The 19259-nt window shown below is 35.0% G+C and overlaps 1 protein-coding gene across 1 annotated transcript in view; it reads left to right on the forward strand.

The window, feature by feature from the left end:
• LOC117099988 (IgGFc-binding protein-like) overlaps positions 1-18857 on the forward strand; it is a gene marked incomplete at its 5' end in the record, with an annotated part of 34949 nt that extends 16092 nt beyond the window's left edge. The window contains 17 exons of the mRNA XM_033239515.1: positions 2674-2873; positions 5760-5940; positions 6816-7039; positions 9879-9983; positions 10095-10250; positions 10992-11133; positions 11804-11971; positions 12393-12601; positions 13006-13156; positions 13439-13801; positions 14533-14895; positions 17129-17173; positions 17362-17412; positions 17638-17682; positions 17789-17833; positions 18416-18460; positions 18674-18857. Coding sequence (XP_033095406.1) covers positions 2674-2873; positions 5760-5940; positions 6816-7039; positions 9879-9983; positions 10095-10250; positions 10992-11133; positions 11804-11971; positions 12393-12601; positions 13006-13156; positions 13439-13801; positions 14533-14895; positions 17129-17173; positions 17362-17412; positions 17638-17682; positions 17789-17833; positions 18416-18460; positions 18674-18729 — 2549 coding nt within the window. The remainder of the gene's footprint in view (positions 1-2673; positions 2874-5759; positions 5941-6815; positions 7040-9878; positions 9984-10094; positions 10251-10991; positions 11134-11803; positions 11972-12392; positions 12602-13005; positions 13157-13438; positions 13802-14532; positions 14896-17128; positions 17174-17361; positions 17413-17637; positions 17683-17788; positions 17834-18415; positions 18461-18673) is intronic.
• Between the last annotated feature and the right edge of the window lie 402 nt (positions 18858-19259).

Genomic DNA, 19259 nt, shown 5'->3' on the forward strand with positions numbered 1-19259 from the left:
AATTAATTTAGAAAGTCTACAGCATGGGCCTAGTTAGTCAATTAACTTACGGAATCCGGTAGCGGGAACATGTCTCCGATGCCTTCTCGAATCTGCTCTAGTCTTGATAACTAAACATTTACGCAGTTACACTGCTATAAGGAGATGAATACAATAAATATGGGTGTGATTTACAAAAGCCTCTCCTTTACTATTGAAAATATCGGTCTCTTTTGTTAAGTTCCTGTTCTTGATTGGCTGTTAGAATGTAAACCAAATTTAGTACAATATCTGGGAGAATGGAAGGGTCCTGAGCGTCAATCCACTAAGGACACGTAACAGGGTCACGTTTGCTTCGATTGTCTACCTAAAGAATACCTATGATGATTCTCAACTGACTACATAATGAAGAATTTTATCTTTTGTGAAAAATGTGGCGTAGTGCGTTTACAACTGATATATCAGGCGTAGTAGCCACAGACCTATTAGTCAGTAAATACAAGTAAATCAGTGATTTACATTAGTTAATCCTGCATATTCATTAATTTAAATAAATTCATTTAAGTCACTATAAATAATAACTGAAGGGAACATCTTGTATTGCTAGATTGTGCACAATATGTATAGCCGTATTCTATTATTAAATGTCATTCTACACGAATGCATTGGAAACGTATATCTTGGTTTGATCGGGTCGAGTGGTCTTAACCAAATTTTGCTGTTCTTATTTAGCAAATTAGTATAGGTCTTATGTGTTAAATACTCAAAGTCACGATAAAAACTTCAAGGTTAATATTCATTGTGTAATATTCCTACTCAGACTTAGTACCATCATTTAATCAAATTACTGCAAAATATGTATTTACTGTATTAGGCCTGTGTTAAAGCCTGTTTTTTTTTTCTTAAAATCACTGCACTGTCGCTAAAGTGTTTTCAGTGCAATCGTTGTACTGCTGCAGTCTCCGACGCAATCGGGACCAATCAGCATCATCGAAATCTGTCGGCGATAGCATGTAGCGATTGTATGGAAACCAAGCTTAAGTCAGTAATCTCTTTAGCTATGGCTAAAAGAGGCCCAACTCCAATATCAAAAACATACTACACTATAATATTTATAGCGAGCAAATAAATCAAATACAGTGTAAAAAAAATTAAAAGCCTAAACCTGAGTTGTGGCACATAGGATTTTCCCGATGGGATTCGATGTCCCCGGCGGTGAGGCTCAAATCCCAGACGGGAAAGCCGATTTCCTCGCCTGTAGCATAAGTGGACGGGGCTAGATCAGCCCAGAGAAGTTACATAATTTTTTTCCTCTCCGACAAATTGTGTTTTGTCTACCTGACATCTTCCCCCACCCACACACACACACACACACAAACTCGCGCCACCACTGAAAGAAACAGGAAAGGATTAATCTATACAAATGGATATGGAAAAGAGAACTTTGTATCGGTATATTAATATTGTATTGAATGATAATATTAGAAGAGAAACAAGATGGCGGTTCCTTCAGTCTGTGTTTAAAGCCATAAACATTCCCTATTCATAACTACGTATAATACTTGTTCAAAAGCTTATTGAATATTACCGAATGAAGAAACATTTTGAAAGAATTTTGCGATGCGTTGTCGTCTCTGGTCTGCTTGCAGTCTTCAAACAAGTACTTTAGAATTTTATTAAAAGGAAAAAACGCCGAAGGCCATTATTGGCTTTCAGGACAAACCAGTTACGTGTATTGTACTATTTAATATCGAACTACTGGAGTGACATCAAACCGACTCATGTATAACTAGTTAGATGTGACTTGGAAGATTGCTTGATTGAATTTGCTTTTACAAAATGGAGGGTAAAATAAGTCTTGGTGTGAAAAAATGTAACTGTTGCTGAATTGTCTTGCTAGTATTGTACTACGCATTACCGTATTATTTTGAAAGTTTTTTGATATGCCTGCCCTACTGGATAATATTTTTATTTGGAAAAAAAAATTTGAAGGATTGGTTTCCTACCCTCCACAAAAGGGCTTCTCCTAAACCCCATCTATTTTCTCATTGGGTTTCTGACTTTCATGGGAACTATTCTTCGCTCTAAATGGAGATATCCTCTAATTTTTTTATGCATAAAACTTTTGAAAAAATAATAGTCCTAAACGCATAACTATAGTTTAACACATACTGTGTATCAGGTCCGTGACAAGGTGGTAGTGGTGGTGGTGAAAAGGGGGGGGGGGTTCAACTAGCCCCTTTTTTAACGAATCCCTTTTTTGATAAACAAAACCACCCCTCCCGTTGCATCAAGCCATCAAAATAATAGTTAAATCTACCTTTTACATGCTAGAATGCTTCACCTGCATGTGGGGTTATTTCCTGACCTCCGTAAGAGTTCTTCCTAGGAACCTTACTTAGTTTGACTCCCAAACAACCTCCACCCTGTTAAGAATTCAATGATATAGGCATGTGTATACCCTATTTTATTAGGTTTGAGGAGTGTTTTTTTTTAGGAGCAAGAAACACGAAGCATGATTTTTAGGCCCAGAGTATTAGCACTTTACTGTCTTCCTTGCTTGTGGTTTAACATTAACAATCTGCTGGGGCGGATGCACGCACCCGACCCCCTACCGTCAAATCCTGCATCCGCCCCAGATCAGGAAAATAGAATATCTAATGATTATTTCTTATACTTTCTTTCGTTTTCTAGCACCGCCAGTATGTCCACTGAACTCTACTTACAGCAGGTGTGGTTGTCAAACATATTGTCCATCTGAACTGATGTCATCGAATTGTACTGAGGAGACATGTGAGGGTGTATGTGTATGTGACGATGGGTTTGCACTGATAAACAATTCGTGCACACCATTAGAGGAATGTCCATGCGTGAAAAACGGGCAACTGTATGCCGTAAGTAATTTTGTTACTAAGTGTTCTATAATAGGGCCTATGCTAGTATAAGCAGAAAATAGCTTTAAAATGGGTTCTGAATTATTATTATTAGCAAACTGCTCTTCCATACTATGATATGTATGCTATACAAATAAATGTAAATGTTACCTCAACATTATATGATGTCAATATCTTGTTATTTATAAGTATTTTAGACGACATTTTATATTGTTATATTTTATTTTCTTGGTTTTTTTTAAAGATATGCCCGTTTCTCACTGTTACTGTTTTTATTATTATAATCATCATCATTTTTATTCACCACCACCATCAGTATCTTTATCATCTTTGTCATTGTGGTTATTGTGATTGTTATGGTTATTGTTATCGTTATTCTCCTCGCCAGTGATGCTGTTGTATTGTTTTTGATGCTGCTGTTGTTGCTGTTATTGCTGTTCATAGGCCTCTTTTATGAGATTATATAAATCATTAAAAAAAAACCTAATAAAATTATATAGAATAGAATTATATGCAAGTCCATAAACTTTGTTAAGCGGCAGTCGTTATGCTCAATGTACGTAACGGATTCTAGTCGAATTCATGCAATTTATCTGAATGTGCAGCTCTACAATGAGATGTATTTTTTGGTGGAAGGATATGTTTACGTATGCCAAAAATGAGTTAAGCGTGAATATAGCCTAGTCATATTATTCGTAATATAATGTAGGCCTAGTTATCTTTTCTATTGATGTCGGTAGAGAGTTATCTATAGAAAAAACCTACCTTAGTCCTAGATAACATTGATTTCCGTCCACACTGTTATTTTGAAGGAGTTATTTTAACTCCAAAGGAGTTATTCTGTACCTAAAAAAAGGTACAGAATAACTCTTTTCGAGTTAAAATAACTCCTTCAAAATAACAGTGCAGTCTGGATTCAACTAAATCGCGACAAAATGTTTGATGGGCTTAGCAGTGACGTAGACCTATCTAGGAGCTGTCTCTTATACACATCTAGATGTGTATAAGAGACAGATATAGGCATGTGTATACCCTATTTTATTAGGTTTGAGGAGTGTTTTTTTTTAGGAGCAAGAAACACGAAGCATGATTTTTAGGCCCAGAGTATTAGCACTTTACTGTCTTCCTTGCTTGTGGTTTAACATTAACAATCTGCTGGGGCGGATGCACGCACCCGACCCCCTACCGTCAAATCCTGCATCCGCCCCAGATCAGGAAAATAGAATATCTGATAATTAAAATTATACTTTCTTTCGTTTTCTAGCACCGCCAGTATGTCCACTGAACTCTACTTACAGCAGGTGTGGTTGCTGTCTCTTATACACATTGTTTTTGCTGCTGCTGTTGTTGCTGTTATTGCTGTTCATAGGCCTCTTTTATGAGATTATATAAATCATTAAAAAAAACCTAATAAAATTATATAGAATAGAATTATATGCAAGTCCATAAACTTTGTTAAGCGGCAGTCGTTATGCTCAATGTACGTAACGGATTCTAGTGGAATTCATGCAATTTATCTGAATGTGCAGCTCTACAATGAGATGTATTTTTTGGTGGAAGGATATGTTTGCGTATGCCAAAAATGAGTTAAGCGTGAATATAGCCTAGTCATATTATTCGTAATATAATGTAGACCTAGTTATCTTTTTCTATTGATGTCGGTAGAGAGTTATCCATAGAAAAAAACCTACCTTAGTCCTAGATAACATTGATTTCCGTCCAGTCCGGATTCAACTAAATCGCGACAAAATGTTTGATGGGCTTAGCAGTGACGTAGGCCTATCTAGGAGTCTTGAAATTTGGGGGCCTAATGGGGAGGGGGAGAAGGTGAAGAGGGGTTCGATGATTAGATGAGGGGCGCTAGCTCGCAAAATTAGGTGATTTTATACTACTTAAACCTGATTTTTTTTAGTAGGAGCGTATTTTTTGGGAGGGATACGCAACTAGATACGCAACTTGGGCTTAGGAACGTGGTACACAGTATTAACTGATGGAATAGTGCTAGCTCCCGACTTACCGTAGTCCATCATGCCAGTAACATGTATGTCCTATTTAAGTCCGTATTTCTCAAACCTTTGTGTTATTAAGATTTGGTGGCTAGCTTTTTTGAAGCATTCCATTTATGGATGGCCAAACCAGAGAATTCAAGAATACGATAAAATGAATGCATCCAATGCCTTTACCACAGTATTGGCTTTCCTTGAAGTAAGCCCTACAGCTAACCACCGGACCATGATTCCGTATAGCGTTTATACCGTCGGATACTATTGTTTATTTATTTTGTCTATTCCTTTAATTTGAAGACAATAAGTTTATTACCGTGAATCTGGCTTTCCTTTAAATTTACTCATAATATTCCTTTTCTCTATGCACATCATTAATTCTAAAGAAGGGAAGTTGTAAAGCCTGGAATTAAAAAGACTATCATGCGCGTGCACTTTCTATTATTCAATAAAAAAAACCACATAGGTTTTACTCATTATCGTATTTCCGATTATTGTAATTATACAATAAAATACACGATGACAAAGATAATTTATTTTCACGTCACACCGTTGTTTCACTCTTTTCACGTAAGGTGTATGTATATAGGAAATAGCTAAGACTATTATTTTTATGTTTGTTATTGTCGAGGTTAATATAGTAATAATAGGAATATAATCGTAGGTTGATATATAGCGCTTATAGACACACTTATATGTTCACCTTTCGTGGATTTAGACCAAATTTCGTGTATCTAATACCGTACCAAACTGAATGATACAGGTTGGTAATTTGCTGGTTCCACTCGGGTTTTATTATTTATATTATTATTTTACATTACATACATATCATTGTGACGTTAACACTAGGTGTACGTTTTCCTTATTTTCCTTTTTGTTTTAGCCTGATTCCAACTTCCTATCAGACGACTGCACCGAGAATTGTACATGTATTAATGGGGAGAGCCAATGCTCTACGCACGCATGTCATGGAAGTGCCGACTGTGAAAATGACGGCCAAGGTCAACGAATATGTGTGTGTGACCCTGGATACATAGGAGATGGTCAACTATGTACTCCAACATGTAAGAATATTTCATTCAATAATATAATAACATTTTATTCACAGTAAAGAGTTAAAATGTGGCCTGTGGAATATTGCCCACTTGAGCCTACCAGTGCCAACTAAAATATCTCAACCCCGCAAGCCTTTATAAAAAGACTTGATTAGAGAGTATGGATTTGTATATTGTGTTTGTATGGCTGTAACTATACCGTCTGTAAACAATTCGACACAAATCTATGTACCTGCTTATATTCCTTTTTTAGCTGTACTACCATCGATTTCACCCGGAAAAATAACCCTGACTAAATTTCACAGAAAAATAAGCCGACCAAATAAAGGCAAATTCTAACTTTTGTTCAATCAGCAAATAATAAGTTTTCCCAGGGTCTTTTAGTAGCAAATATTTATGGAAATCAGTTGGTGAAATGGGGGCACTGAAGCATCAACAAGAGGTGAGAAAAGTCAACATGCTTTTTTTGCTGTGATACATGACTGCCAACTGCAAACAAAACCCATTATAGCCTCTTCAGGAAAGACATACCACACCATATTTGAAGCAACATTTGATATTATGCTATTCCAGATATGATTTACTAAAATTCGGCATCACGCAGAATGTAGCAATTTCCGCGTTTCCTATACCTTAAAATTTATCAATAATTTGGCTTTCCTTGATTTTTTTTTCAAAACAAATAATTCATTTAAGACCATCATTGACACATCCTAAGAAATAGGATGAATAAATGTAGAAGAAACATAGGGGATAGGAAGTGAATGATGGGAACGAAGAAATGAAAGAAGAGAAAGATTTGTTATAAATGTCTGATAAATAGGCATATTTTAATACACTCCTACCTATTTTAATACCCTGAAAACTATTGCTGGTCATTTCAGTTACTTTCTCTGAGTTTTGCACTGTATGGGGCGACCCCCATTACTTGACACCCGATGGATTAAGGTACGACTTCCAAGGTGCATGTACGTACACGTTGATGGAATCAGACCTTAAGGCCGGTGATGACCTCACTAGCTTCCATGTGTACGCAGATAACTACAGAGAGGACGAAATTGACGAATGGTCCTACGTCAAGGACCTATACGTAGAATTTAACAACATGGTATGTATGAGGGTAGAATTTAACTACTGTATATATAGATAATTATATCAGCATAAATGTAACTATCTATAGAGGTCTACATGATAGATTGGTTAGTTACACGCGCTCATTCCATGTATTACAATTGTACTCTTGGTTGGAGCGGCGTTTATTATAATTATTTTTATAATTATTATTATTATTATTATTATTATTATTTGTTATTATTATTATTTGTTATTATTATTATTATTTATTATTATTATTATTAATTTTAACGTCATTATTATTATTATTATTATTATTATTATTATTATTATTATTATTATTTTCGTCAACATCACCATCATCAACATTCGTAGTATTACGAATGAGTATTAATATTAACACGCATTGAGTGTGTCTGTATATGGGCTTATATTTCTATATCACAAGAAATTACAGGAGGGAGTAATCAGAATGGTTATGTTTTAATAGACAGGGGAATAAGTTTAGACCATTCTCCAATGGAAGGGCTTCGGGAGTGGCCCCTAACATGTTGCGCCGGGTCTATGCGAGTTAAACGCAGACGCAATGGTTTGAGTCGGGGGGGGGGGGCAGTCCTGTTGTAGCATATTAAACATGTTTCACATTTCTGTTTCTCACGACGGCTTAAGACTCTCCTCCGACAATGAATTGCGTCAGGTTGCGTCGTACGACGCTGAGTTGGCCTTAACATTCAATATGTTTCTTCGTGGATATCAGGTGGAATTGATTACTCAAAGTGCTTGCTAACTTTGTAATATCACTACAGTTTCCGCATACTTCTTCATATATTTTGAGCTAGATTCAAAAGGTTGATTTTATGCAAGTTTTATCCATAACCAACCAAGCACAACTACGCCACAGGCACATTCCAGAAGTCATATTCAAAACAAAAGACTTAAAAATAAGTATACAATATACGTTGTAAAAGAGTGTAAGAGAACCGTACAAGGGAGCCACTGAAGCAAAGAACCTCAACCAAAAGTGCTTATAAAGTTCGTTATTGAGCCCTTGACGACCGGACGTCGTCTGTTGATTGTGGGTGGCTGTCTGAACAGATCGTCATTAAAACGATCGCGCAAACCCCGTTGCGCACGCATCGTCGCGTTGCCTTCTCCGTGGAATCGCGGCAGGTGCATTGAATTCCGGCTTTAGACAGTATACTTAATTTTTGTTTTCTTTTTATTGTTTTCTCTTTTTGCTCAAGTTAAATACATCCTCCCAAAGGAAATAACGAAACACAGGGCAATTAAACATCATCACATTGAATTTTATTTCATTTACCGTATCTGAATTTTTATTAACAGTTATGTTTTTTTCTAAGTAGTAATTAAAAATAATGAGTTTCTTAAAACTGAAAGCGTATGGCATCAGATTGTTTAATCTGCAGTCAATAATAAGTAGTTTTGCTAAAATGAAACTAAGATTTAACAAAAGATTCCACTTCTACCCAGTACTGGAATACAAAGCTTGGCCAATGTGCTGTCATGGAAAAATCCTCATTCCCACAGTTCAAAAGGAACTCGGAGGATCTCGGAGGGGCCACGAGCCCTTCCTACACTACCCTACATAGCCTAGACATTACTTTCTAGAAGACACCTAAAAATAATAAAATTAACACAGGGTAATTGCCGATATATCTTAAAGCCGGGATTGAACAAAAGATTTGCACTTTCTGTTTGAACACAGAAACTATGCATAGGCCTAGTTCAATTCAATAATATGTGACTGAGTAGACTCTTCATCAATTTTTAAAATCAGTCAAAAACTGTTGAACTTGACCACGTTCATAAAATATATCTCAGTGTTTCCGAATAATCGTACAAAAAAAATCGTTCCTCTGTATAATATACATCATTACGGTACTATATTAATTTGTATGTTGCTAATTGACTTTTAACTTCTGTGAAAACAATGATGATTATAGAAGCAATTTCAAATGTGTAATGTAATGGGGCACACATACCCTCGTATGACGTCACGCACGCGCGCACCTATACATACTGTGTGTGTGGCCGACTTAAAAGATTGCTCAATTTGAATGAGTGTCCAAGATAATTTGATGAGATACTCAAGTTTGTAGCACTTGAGAGGTGGACCAATAACGTGTGTGGTGCAGTATCAAAATTTAAAAACAAGTTTGCTGTAGTACGTAAATACCTTATTAGTACACACTGTAGTGTTCGTCTGTGAATTGTTAGTAATGGCAAAATCAAACAAAGCGAACAATCGACCTAGCGCCTTTCCTGGGGTGCCACAACTTGAAGGAATTCTTAACAAACTGAAATAATATTTCACACAAAAGGACAGAAGCGAAACGAAAGTAAAGAATAAAGTTGTAGTTGTGTCACTCAGCGCCCCATCGGCTTCACGGAGTGTGTTAAATAGGCCTATGGAGATTGTTTGTTTGATTGATTGAACGATCGATTGAGATTGATTGCCATCAAAATTCAAGTCCCTGGAATCTATTGAAATGCCGTGATTACGTTATTTTAGCCAGCAAGCAAACCGAAGCAGATAGCTTATAATACTACTGTACTTGGCTTAGATTTTAATTTACTATAATATGTTGTCATCATCATCATTATCATAATCTTTATCATATACATACCATATTGTATAATGTTTAATTATCATGAACACCAGCAGGATCGTCGTCGTAATCATCATTATTATCATCATCGGCATCGTCATTGTTAACATACATCTTCATCATCATCGTCGTCGTCATTATCTTGGTCATCATTAGTTAATATTATCATCGTCATCATTATTATCAATATAATTATCAAATTTATAAGTAGTTTATATAAAATATTGTTATCTGAAATTACAGGTTGTTGAGCTGCGACAGGGAAGTGATGTTTATGTTGATGGGATCCTAGTAAACTTACCGGTACTTGAGGGCGATCTTTACATAGCAAGATATGGATATTACACGGTAAGTTCGTCTGAATGACAGAGATAAAAGAACTACTCCAAAAAAAAACTTCATAATATTAAATTATTATTAATCTTGCCTGAGACCTCTTTTATGTTGAATTGTTTTCAGATTTTGTCGACTCGCTTTGGTCTGAGAATCGGCTGGACAGGTGAGCACGTGGCTGAGATACAGATATCGTCACTTTACTTTGATAAAGTTCGAGGTCTGTGTGGTAACGTTGATGGCAATATAACCAACGATTTCCAAACACCAACCGGTTCATTGGTAAGATTTATTGATAACGTATAGCAGCTTATAGAATTGCTGTAATGCATGTCGATAGTTTTTTTTAATATTCTATATTGACTTTGATTAAAACTGTGGTTAAAATCAATATGTGAATTTTAAAATATGTGATTCTTAAATGTCATTCCTATTGCCAATGTGATGCACATGTCCTTTTCGACAAGGATGCTGTAATGATAATAATAATGTAATAATAATATCAATAATGTTAAAAATAATAATATCAATAATGTTAAAAATAATATCAATAATATGGATTGATGAGGATGTTCCTGATGGTGGTGATGACGATGATGATTTTGATGATGATGGTGATAATGACAGTGGTGATGGTGATGGACATTGACATGATTATGATCAATGACAACGACGACGGTGATCCTGATGGCGAGGTTAATAAGATTACGATGATGATGATGATGGTGGTGGGGTGGTGGTGGTTGTGGTAATGACGATAATGGTCTATGACGATGAGGATGACGATGAATTCGACGGTGATTGTGATGGCGAGGGTGATAAGATGATGATGATAATGACAATGAAATTGTAATGACAATTACATTGAAAATAATAATATTAACAAATAATAATAACAAAAATAATAATGACAATAATGATTATGATAATTATATTATTTATTATTCGTTCAATACTCTCCTATAATTCTAATAAAAACGTTAATATTTTAGTAAAGTTATATTTTATGTTCATACTAACCAGGCACCAAATTCAACTATATTTGGTGATAGCTGGGTTCTCGGATCCTCTTGTTCAAAAGAAACGCCGCTCTATGATACCTGTGAGACGATTGAACTTCAAAATGCTGCCGTTGATGTCTGCTCTACATATTTAAATAATACAGGTAACTTCAAATATTAATGAATTTGCATAGCACCAACAGTTGGCACACATTGGCTTAAACTTTTCGAATAAGGGTAGCCAAAGTATTTATTACCATCAATATTCTTTAGCTTCAAAAAATGTTAAGGCCTATTTATAATTACATCACTAAAAATTAGAAATTTGTTATTATCGACATAGTGTCTGTTATTAATATCGTTATTAACATCATTATTAAATTGTTATTCGTCATTGTCGTCGCCATCGTCACCATCGCCGTCATCGTCACCATCACCAATCAATCAATCAATCGCTGGTCTTTGTGTTGCGCCAAATTCCAAAAATTTCTGTTCAGTGGCCATTTGATGACATATATTAGCAAGAATTTTGAATGCCTCAAATAGTTCATTAATCAAAAAATGCATTGTCATTATTTTTATTTTTTATAATTTATCATCATATATTATTATTATTATTAATAATACTCTTATATTATAGTGACCATCCTCGAAATTAATTTTGAAGTTATAATTTCTATCTTTTTTCATGTAATAATTCTATTTGTTAATGTTTTCCTGCGTCGACTAAAGAACTAGACCCATTTAGGCCAAATTACTTCAATTAAGAAATTGAAATATAATATTTAAATTATTACTGGTTTTCAATATTATCCTTCTATTCTCTCATTACAGAAATTTTCGGAAGCTGTCACCAAAATATCTCACTTGATCTGTACTATACTGCTTGTATCCTCGACGCATGCGCGACAAATATTGATATGGATGTTCTTTGCGACACAATCCGGCAATATGCATTACGCTGTGACATCAGAACGTGGCGTGAAGATCTTGATGTTTGTGGTAAGCATTAACATATCGGTTTTTACCAGAAAGCACAGTACAGTATGTTAAGTACTATCATTAATCTGAGTAACACACATCATATTAAAAAAATAATAATAACCAAAGCTGACAATCAAATAGATTATGCTATGATCTGTTGATTTATTTTATACATTCTGTATCATAAATACAAAAAGGAAAATTACTACAAAATAATTAATAGAAATTTAAAATAAATCAATCAAAACGAAGTGAGATAATCAGAAAAAATGTCTTAAAATTAGCAAACACCTGTGTAAAAGGGAACACTGGATTGCATTGGACTCCCTGATTAAAAATAATTTACTTTAACTTTTACAATTGTGTTATGCACACTATTTATAATGTAGTAAATTACTACGATACTATTTTACTAATAATTCGAACTTGTTTTATTTAGTTGTAAATTGTTCTGCAAACGCGCACTTCGATTCGTGTGCATCTGCCTGCCAGCCGTCATGTGCAAATTTCAGTTCCGATGTATGCACAGAGTTTCCAACTAGTGACTGCGTCGAGGGTTGTGTCTGCAATGAAGGATTTGTATCTCAGAATGACACATGCGTAGAACCCTCGGAATGTGGCTGTACTTGGAATGGTCGATATTATGAGGTGAGATTCAATTCATGTTTCTTTATATGTATTTTTTTTATTATGTTTAATTAGTACTATTATTATAGTACAGTTATTGATTTTATTGTTTTCTGTAAATTTGTGTTTTGATTTGAGCGATTGTTCGCAATAAGTTTTCATGAGGACAAATAAGCTTTAAATCTGAAAATACTTGTAGTTTTCTTTTTCCTTATTTTTATCATAATTTACGGTACATATTTAACGAAGTGCTTCACATTTTCACTACTTGTTGAATTTGTAGATAACAAGCACGTAAAATCTACATACTTTCTATTGGCATTGTTTTTTTATGTTAGAATTGACCCTATAATACTACTCAAATATTAAGAGCCAAATTTCAGACACGTTACTTTAAATTGTACGTTTTACTGTTTACACCAAAGATCGGTGAATCTGTGCTAAATAATGACTGCACTGACAACTGCACTTGTACGCCTTCTGGAGAGACCAAATGCACTGACTTCAACTGCCCTTCCTTGTTTGTATGTGGTGTCATGGATGGTCAAATACAGTGTTACGAGGATACTTCAACAGGTCTGTACACATTATTCAGCGCCGCGTGCTGTAACTAAATGACTACAAACTATTATGTTCCTGCTGCTGCTAATGCTGTTACTACTACTGCTACCGTTACTACCGATACTGCCACTACTACTACTACTTATGCTACGTCTACAGCTTGCTAATGCTACTGCTACTGATTATGTTGCTGTACTACACTATTATTATTATTATTATTATTATTATTATTATTATTATTATTACCATACGACGACTCTTAAACAATATTTATAATTTTTTTTCATTAAACTAAAGGTGGTCCAACTTCAAATGCACCGGTTACAACGGCTGTTCAAGAAACTACTTTGATGCCAAACCTCACATACACCCTGGATGTTAGTCAGCTTTCGAGTAGCGCTATAACGATCACATGGACGACAAGTGTTGCAGTAAACAGTGTCACGGCACGATTCCGCGCCGAGGACGACGAGCCTTGGCATGAGGACACGACCACAATACCAGGTTCACGTACAATGTATCAATTAAGCGGTATAGAGCCCGGAAGTACGTACGTGATGCAGTTGATCTTTAGCTACGGTGCTGGGTTGACCACATTTAGTAACGAGCTTGCTGCAACATCCTGCCAACGTGGATTCCAGGGTGCAGATGAATGTATTGGTAAGTTTACTAAAGTCAAATAAGAATGTTTATATATAAATCGAAAGAAACACGATTATTATAATGTAGGCCAATATATATATATATATAATGGTTTGCAGGAATTTATAAAAGGCATTTTACAATACCTACCTAAACAGCTACCGTATTTAACTCACTGATCTCTACTATACAAGGATTTGCTGATGAGTAATCCAGCTAATATTTAGTTTTCGCCGCATGATGTTAACCTTAACTTGAACGTTAGTACGCAACATACAACGTGATAGCTGCGCAAATTTTGCAAACAAATCGAAATACGCATGCGCAAACCTGTAACTAACGTACATCGAGCACGTAAAATCCTAAAATTAAGGTACTTGCAACGCAAGATGAATAAATTATGGTGTCATCTGTTAACGTTAAGGTTAACATCGTGCGGCAAAAACTACTTATTATATTGTAGAGATCAGTGATTTAACCCCACCATTGCTGCCAGGTACTTACTGCGCCAGTTTGATTCTGTGGGGAAGGCACGTCACGATGCGCGCGCAACAGATCGTTTTTAATGCCACCGACAACAATCAGCAGACGGCGTCTAACGCCCACAAGGAGCGGAGTTGGATTGGTTGTACGACGCAGTGAGTGCCCGGCTTAATTTCTACATGAAGTCTTTAGAAAGAATGCATGAATTTTAGTGGTTCCCGCTTGATCTGTGCCAAAACCACCGACATCACACTTTGATTTTACAGATTATCAAGAAATTGGTGCTTACGATGTCATCTTAAAGAATGCAACCAGTGACACTCTGATGTTGAGCTGGGAAATAGATGGTACCCTTCAGGAAACATTGGTCTGGGTCATGGTGCAGTATCGATCCCGAATTGAGTCTGCTCAGTGGCAGAATAGTACAACTCTGGAAACTGACGTCACTAGTTATAGAGTCGAAGGACTTTCACCCGGTCAACTATACGAGTTACGAGTGCTAGTATTAATAGATATCTCCTCACCAGCTTCCAGAAGGAAACGAGCGATTGAATCTGGAATTGGAGAAAGCTTCACCGTCACCTATGCTACGTGCCCTAATAACTTCCAGGGAGAAAATTGTGAAGAAGGTTAGTCTCAATATCTTAGGCCTATTGTGATTTTTGTTTCAAGGTAATTAGTTTCAATATGTTATCGTTATTTGTGCCAAGATAACACGATATGTTAGATATATTTCTGTGTGGCAATTGTATTTATTATTTATTGTAAGTTTCAATTATATCATTGCAGTTTACAACTAAATTGCCAATTTCTTTTTTTTTTTCATTAGTAAAAAAGCTGAAAGTACTCAATATTAGACGCCATTATACGTATAATACTCATTATTCCTAATGGCAACTCGTGTTTTACCGTTTTACCACAATAAGTGTCAAAAGATTTTTAAAGAAAAAAATATATTTAAAAAAGATAAATTGTGATTCACAATATTAGACCTATATATAGGCCTATATTGTTTAAAGTGTATTGTATTCACGTTATAGCTTGAATATAACATGTGCATATTCATTTTTGTCTACTCCTGGGCTATTCAAATGTATTTATATTTAATATATTTTTTCGATAATAAAATAATTGAAACGTAGTCAGTTGACTTAGACAAAATGGGGTTTTTTCGTTGATATCATTAAAAAGAAATGATAATTTTTCGATTAATAAAATTAATATGAATGATATATTCATTCATTCATTGGTTGGTTGGTTGGTTGGTTGATTTTGCTGATTTGGTTGATTTTGCTGATTTGGTTGATTATATTGATTTGGTTAATTTGGTAGATTTGTTTGATTTGAATTTATGGATTTATTGCTTAATTGATAACATTAAAATGTGATAATTCGAATGTCTCTCGTTATATTCCCACGGAAGCCCATATATTCTGTGCTCTTTTGTTTACTGAAATTTATTGGACAGCACTGAATATTTCTATGTTCTTATACACATTTATTTGGGGTTTTTTTGTCATTCTGGTCGTCACAGAAATACCGCGAACAACACGATGAATCGATATGTTATATTTCTAAAAGTCAGTGGATTGTTTATATCCAACACCCAAGTTAGGTCACGTGACGCCTATGGGCTTATTCCGACTGGTTCATTTCGTTGAGTACGAATTTTCGTTGAGTATTATTTTCATTCGACTGGTTCGTAAAATAGAGATCGTCGTTGACGACGAAAATTAACGTAACCAGAATGCGTTAATCAGCATTAAGTTATGCACATGACCCAAAAAATATGGCCGATTGGTCAGTTTAGCAACAACATTTGTGTTAATATAATTTATATTAAATTTCAGAAAATAAAAATTATAATATTTACCCACATTAGAGTCAAAAAATAATTTTAGGCTAACAGAATTCAAAAACTGGATGAAAACATTTTTGACGAAAAACCCATATTGCCACAATCCGAAGCAGCCTTGTTTACGCAGTGTGTATCGCGGTAACTATGCAGCCATTTTGCTTTGTCAAGTACTTACCAGTTTTCTTTTCGTCTGGTCGTCTTCGTTAAGTAGGATTTTACCACTGTGCATGTGATCGTGGTTTAACGAAGAACAACCAATTGAATACGGCCATTGACTTTTTGATGTTAAATAGTGGTTTACTGATACGTTATTATGAGATTTGATTATATTTTCCCCCATGTTTCCAAAATAGTTATTATGTGGAATTTCCTAACATATTTAATGAAATAATTCTCCGTGAGAATTACTTTTTATTACATTACGATTGAAAATAATACATTTGATACTTTTTTTCTTTTAGTTTATTTACTTTCTTATATCTTTAATCGTGTCTCTGTTTTTTTAATTTGTATACTTTCACTATTTTCACAATGTCGTATGTAAATACGTGCCATCGATAATGGCCTTATCGTACCGTAATGATTGTTAATGAATGGTATGAACTGTCTTCTGATATGTTTGAACTCTGTAGTCTAATATAATCTAACTCTAACAGTAAAATCCTCACCAATACTAATTTCTTTCTCTTTCGTTTTCTGTTGTAGATGCTGCTTCAGTACTTGTATTTTTTTTTCTTGTCATGCTTTTATTAATATGGTTTCTTTCTGTTTACAATAGCTGAATATCACAACTATTGTATTAGTCGACATTGTCCCTAATTTTAACTTATGGGCTCTTTCGATATGCACGTTTTACTCTATTCCTAGGACTTATTTCACATAAGCGTGCACTAAATTTTCACAATTGTTCCAATTTTCTCCTCTTTAAATCCGTAGATTTGTTCTTCTAGACGATCAAGTTTCTATGTTCATATACACTTTAATTTGTTAATTTGTTATTCTAGGCAAAACAACTGTCACGGTAGTGCCTCCAACAACACAAGGAATCGGTATGTTGTAATTCTGAAAGTACACCATTGAGCGTAACTTACCACAATCAATTGTTTTCAATATTCTATCAGAGATTGATTTTTTAATGTCCGATTCTCACGGAAGCCTTTTTGAGTTTACAATAATTCATTGGACAGTTTGTATGTTTCTACAGTATGCACTTTAATTTGTTAATTTGTCATTCTAGGCGAAACAACAGTCACGGGAATGCCATCAACATCAGCAACACAAGAAATCGGTATGTTGTAATTCTAAAAGTACATCAGCGTTTTTCCTGTTGTTATTTATGGGCTCTTTAGATATGTACGGTTTCCTCTATCCCTAGGACTTCTTTTACATGAGTTTGCACTAATGTTTCACAATCTTCCCAATTTCCTCCTCTATTTTCCTTAGACCTTTATATTTCCAGACTATCGAGTTGCTGTGTCTCTATAAACTTTAATTTGTCAATTTGTCATTCTAGGCGAAACAACAGTCACGATAGTGTCTCCAACAACACGAGAAATCGGTATGTTGTAATTCTGAAAGTACACCATTTAGCGTAACTTACCAGGAGAATCAATCGTTTTTCAATGTTCTAATACACTTTTAATTTGTTATTTTTTCCATTGTAGACGTAACAACAATCACGGCGGTGCCGCCAAGAACACGAGAAATCGGTACGTTGTAATACCGAAATCCATTATTGTTATATTCTGTCAGACCATCAGACATTGACTTTTTGATGTTAAATAGTGGTTTACTGATACATTATTATGATATTTGATTATATTTTCCCCCATGTTTCCAAAACAGTGCCATCGATAATGACCTTATCGTACCATAGTTTACAGATTGTTCATGAATGGTATAAGGTGTCTTCTGATATTACTAACTCTAGCAGTAAAATCCTCACCAATACTAATTTCTTGTTTCTCTCTTTCTATTTCGTTTTCTGTTGTAGATGCTGCTAATTGTATTTTCTTTTCCTCTTGTCTTGCTTTTATGAATATGGTTTCTTTCTGTTTATAATAGCTGAATATCACATTGTATTGGTTGACATTTTCCCTGTTTTAACCAATGGGTTCTTTCGATATGTACGTTTTGCTCTATTCCCAGAACTTCTTTCACAAAAGCTTGCACTAAATTTTCACAATTGTTCCAATTTTCTCCTTTATTTTTTTTAAATCCATAGATTTGTTCTTCAAGACTACCAAGTTTCTATGTTCATATACACTTATTTTGTTAATTTATCATTCTAGGCGAAACAACAGTCACGGGAGTGCCTCCAACAACACGAGAAATCGGTATGTTTTAATTCCGAAAGTACACCAGCGTTACCAGAAACCATTATTATTAATATTCTATCAGACATTGATGTTTTGATAGTGGTAAACTGAATGGCTCTGGTTCTATTCTCACGGTAGCCCATAAAGATATTCTTTGCCTTTTCAGTTTACAGCAATTTAAGGCACAGTTTATGTTCCTATACTCTTTAATTTGTTATTTTGTCATTCTAGACGTAACAACAGTCACGGTGATGCCGCCAACAACACAAGATATTGGTAAGTTATAGTTCTAATCCTGTCAGAGTCAGGACTTGTAGATAGCTAAATCTGAATGCATATCTTCTGATCTTCTGACTTATTGTGTTATTCTTGGTGCATTTTACACCAAAACACTCATGTTCTCCTCTTCATTCATCAGCAACCTAATATTGTTACTGTTGCTGCTGATGTAATTAATACTTGGCCTACTACTGCTGCTACCACTGCTGCTGCTGCTGCTCCTACTCAGTGGCGTCGCCTGCGGGGGGTCAGCAGAAGCTTAAGCCCCCATTGGACAGAGCTCGTCGGGCAATTGAACTAAAACATATATATATACTGTCTCTTATACACATCTAGATGTGTATAAGAGACAGCATTGTATATTTACAATATTTGACATATAAAGTAAGATACAGAATCATTCATATAATCAGAACTAAAGGGGCTTTATAGCAAATTTATAGCATAATTCTCATTCACTAATTCACTCCTGTACATCCTATATAATCTATATTATAATTTAGCTTATTTCAAAGCCACTATCACAATAGAATAAAAT

This window comes from Anneissia japonica, unplaced genomic scaffold (genome assembly GCF_011630105.1).
Source record: "Anneissia japonica isolate Jap-2015-1 unplaced genomic scaffold, ASM1163010v1 scaffold284932_len83417_cov205, whole genome shotgun sequence".
NCBI classification, from domain to species: Eukaryota; Metazoa; Echinodermata; class Crinoidea; order Comatulida; family Comatulidae; genus Anneissia; species Anneissia japonica.